The sequence below is a fragment of the Culex quinquefasciatus genome, chromosome 2 (assembly GCF_015732765.1).
Source record: "Culex quinquefasciatus strain JHB chromosome 2, VPISU_Cqui_1.0_pri_paternal, whole genome shotgun sequence".
NCBI classification, from domain to species: domain Eukaryota; kingdom Metazoa; phylum Arthropoda; class Insecta; order Diptera; family Culicidae; genus Culex; species Culex quinquefasciatus.
This window is the reverse complement of record NC_051862.1, coordinates 76,664,654-76,668,804: the sequence shown is the minus strand read 5'-3', so window position 1 is coordinate 76,668,804 and position 4,151 is coordinate 76,664,654. Positions and strand designations below refer to the sequence as shown.

The 4,151-nt window shown below is 40.0% G+C and overlaps 1 protein-coding gene across 1 annotated transcript; it reads left to right on the top strand.

Annotated features, from left to right (window-relative positions):
* Window positions 1-2,420: 2,420 nt before the first annotated feature.
* On the top strand, window positions 2,421-3,706 carry LOC6036744 (superoxide dismutase [Mn], mitochondrial). Its single transcript, XM_001846691.2, has 5 exons — window positions 2,421-2,527; window positions 2,591-2,658; window positions 2,817-2,919; window positions 2,982-3,357; window positions 3,422-3,706. The coding sequence occupies exons 2-5, from the start codon at window positions 2,621-2,623 to the stop codon at window positions 3,562-3,564; spliced, it is 660 nt and encodes a 219-aa protein (XP_001846743.1). The 5' UTR covers window positions 2,421-2,527; window positions 2,591-2,620; the 3' UTR covers window positions 3,565-3,706.
* The last annotated feature ends 445 nt before the right edge of the window (window positions 3,707-4,151 follow it).

Below are 4,151 nucleotides of genomic sequence, written 5' to 3'. Positions count from 1 at the left end.
TAATAAATAGAGATACAAAACAAGCTTAGATTATAGTAATGATAATTTATAGGACAGATAAAGAATTATTCAAATAAATAAATTCGCAATAAAATGAAAAAATATTAGGTGAATGATAAATAGAGTTGATATTACTAGTACATTAAGGAAAAGTATATTTTTAAGACAAAAAAAACAAAACAAAGTTTTTTACAGCAGTATCAATTGATAGAAAAGAGTGGAAAAGCTTTGAGAGATAAGAGAATCAAAAGTTAGTAAAAATTTAAAAATTTGATTTGATTTTGATGCTAAAATACGGCATCTCTAAACAAGTGCATTGAATCAGCACAAACCATGAGCGGCCAAGTCTACTTCGTAAAGTTTACGGCAGCGATGATTCATTGAATTTTAATAGGGTACTAAAGCCCTTTGTAAATTTTTATGTACAACTGTTAAAAACACGATTAAAAACCATTTCTGATCACTTTTTTCATTTTGATGCAAACAAGATTACTGACAAGATAACATTTTTTCGATGGATCCTTTTCTGTCGAGAAGGGCCGTGAAGTTAAGTTTGAAAAATTGAACTAAAAATCCACTTCAAATCCTTTGCGGTCGTTCAAAGGGTCATTGTACTTAGCAAAATAAGCTTTATCGTTGTGAACAATAATATCATAAATTTAAGCATTATTTTAGGACCCAAGTGAGCTATATCATTTTTGGTTGGAATTGATTTGAAATGTTCAAAAAGTATCCAACAGATTTTAGGTTAGGGAGGGTCCACCATACAAAACAGATTTTTTGTATGAACATTTAGGCTCTAAAATTCGCAATTCGCACTAGGTTCCCGACGAACACGCACTGCCCTTACACCTACATCTCACCCTTGCTCTGAGTCAGTACGAGCAGCACGCTAGAACACTCTTTGAGTGTTCGTGCCAGGCATGCACACCTTCTTTTCCGGTTACGCATTTTAACTCGGCCGGGGGAGGTACATTACGTAGGGTTTGATGTAAGTATAAGCGCCTAACCATTTATAGTGTGCCTATCAATTTTCATTAAAGCAAAAACTGTTTTATTTTAGTTTGAATTCATAAACTAATTGTAATTTTACTGTGTATTGTTTTCTCCTGAAATATTCCCTAATGTTAAGTCGTGTTTATCTGTTGACATTTCTTTTGTCGCGGTGTTTTGTTACAATATTTTTGTCCTAAGCATTTTAGAAAAGTTTTTAAAAAGTGCAATAGTAATATTTGCGTTAATCCTTTAGTCATTCCATAAATTGAGTAAGGGCTCGAACCTCACTTGCTTAAGAAAAAGGTAAAGTTTCAAAACAATGAACAGTGAAGGAAATATACTATGTAAAGAATCAATAGTAAAAGAAAGATAGTAATTTATGAAATAGATAAAGAAATGAACAACAGTTAATAAATAGAGGTAACAAACAAACTTAGATTGTATTGAGGGCAATTTACAGGGAAGATGAGAAATTATTCAGATAGATATAATATAAGATATAATAAATAAAGAAAAGGGTCATGATAAACAAAATTGACATCGCTGCCAAATTAAGGGAAAGCAGACAGTTTGTTACAACAGCATCAATTGGTAAAATAGAGTGGAAAAGCGTTGAGAAATAAGAGAATCAAATAAGTAAAATCGAAAATCGATAGTAAACCGAAGCCGTTTTATAAAATCAGTGAAATAAAGTAAACAGAAGATAGCTGTTAGCTTAAATGGAAAGTAGAGAAACCCCGTTCTGCGATGCTCAGGTACATCCACAGCATTTGACTCAACATACTGCGAATCAAAACAATACCGTCTACAATCACAAATTACTTCCCTTTCCCACATTGACGCGCCCCTTTCTTCTAGTCGTCTCTACTCTGACCCTCGCTGGTCAAAGGTTTACGAGTCGTTTCCACAGGCCACCGGCTAGGTTACACCTTGTCATCATGATGACTAAACCAAGCCAACGTGGAGGTAAGAAAATAGGACACTTGCAAGGAACCAGGGCCATGCTGTTTTGTCCAAACAGCACTACGGATGTAGTTGGGCTCCTTCCGGGATGTTCCTCGCCTGGGTGTCAACCGACGAGTATCATCAGTATCATGCACCCTTGGCCTGCATTTAGGCTCTAAAATTAAGCTAAAATTGCTAATTTTATTGTTCGCTCCGATAAAATATAATATATCTCGGGTGAGTTTTAAAAAAGCCGTAAGAGCCATCGGCAAACAAAGTCCTTTTTGCATCGGTATTCGACCTACTTAACTCTACCCGCTTTAACGAATCATCTCTGCGGTAAACTTTACGCAGTAGCTCTGGCCGTCCTGCGAAAGATTGGCTGCTGCGCTATGGCTAAGTAACAAAAAAAAAGCGAGATTTCTTGATTACATTTAGAGGCATTGGGGCGCCAACGCAGCCACGCTACAGCTCTGACCAACAACATGACAGCATTTTCAGCTTATGCAAGTGAGACAGCAGCAGACAGTACCAGATCCAGCTGACGGCCCGGCACACAGACAGCGACTTTATTTCCATCCTCAAGGTATGTATCCCGGCCGCAAAATTGTCCTCAGTAAACAATTAAAATCGATAAGTTCACTTTCAGACCTTCTCTACCGCTTGAAATCCACCGAAAATGTTGGCCATCCGCGGTGCTCTCTTGGGAACGGCCAGGTAAGTTCCGATCTTAATGGTCTTATCGCCGCAGTTCATCTTTGAACTCGCTGATAAAATACAATCACAATGTTATGTAAATCGTTTGATTGCATGTGAAGCCTTCTCTTTATATTTGAGATGCCAATGCCAATTTAGCAAACATTTACACATTGTAGAAATGTTCCGGCGGTGCTGGCCTGGCGCAACAAGCACACTCTGCCGGACTTGCCGTACGACTTCGGCGCTCTGGAGCCGGTCATCTGCCGCGAGATCATGGAGGTTTGTGTGGTTGGACGCCGCAATCCAAAATGGCTTACGAGAGTTTACAACTTCTTCCGCAGGTTCATCACCAGAAGCACCACAACGCCTACGTCACCAACCTGAACGCCGCCGAGGAACAGCTGAAGGATGCCGTCGCGAAGAACGACGTCTCGAAGGTCATCCAGCTGGGCGGTGCCATCAAGTTCAACGGCGGGGGCCACATCAACCACTCGATCTTCTGGAAGAACCTCTCGCCGGACCGGTCGGATCCGTCGGCCGAGCTGAAGAAGGCCCTGGAGCGGGACTTGCACGGCTTCGAGAACTTCAAGAAGGAGATGAAGGCCGCCGCCGTGGCCGTCCAGGGCTCGGGCTGGGCCTGGTTGGGCTACAACAAGAAGACGAAATCTCTGCAGGTTGCGGCCTGCCCGAACCAGGACCCGCTGGAGGCCACCACGGGTAAGATCCGAATCTTTCTTTTGATAATAAGTAGGTACTAATTAAGCCAAATCAATTCCCGCAGGTCTGGTCCCGCTGTTTGGAATTGACGTGTGGGAGCACGCGTACTATCTGCAGTACAAGAACCTGCGCCCCAACTACGTCGATGCCATCTGGGATGTGGTCAACTGGAAAGATGTGTCCGAGCGGTTCGCGAAGGCGCAGTAAGAGGCTGCTCGAATAATAATAATAAAAAAGATAGATGCTTTGGAGCGTGTAAACGCAAGCTTTTGGTTAAAATTGTCATTGTACTAGCAGCGATCGGGATCAAATCCACCAATAAAGTGATTTTGTTTTGGCAGTAAAAACACGAAACGGCTAATTCAAACATAATAACTCTGACATTCAAGAATTCATATCCATATGCCATGACTTAAGACTGACACATCTAAGAATTTCAGTGTTGCAAATGCAAGATACCAAAAAATACCAGTAACACGAAAAATCCCCCCTTTTAAAGTTTGCCCGAAAAATCAGGAGGCACAAAAAAAGTTTTTCTTCAAAAAACTTCAAAATTTCTATGAAAATTTAAGTGCAATCAGCTGGAATCAGTTTAAAATGCGTCACCCTGCGTTCAGAATTATTTTAGCATGTTTGGGTCGATTTAAAAATCTTTTGAATTTTTGAAAATTTTCAATGTTTAGTACACGCAGAAAAATCGATTGGGCTTGAATCAAAAAAAGTTTTTGTTGTTTCAACTAACCGATTTTTTGTTGAAGAAACCCTCAAAACTAATTGAAGCAACTCAAAATTTT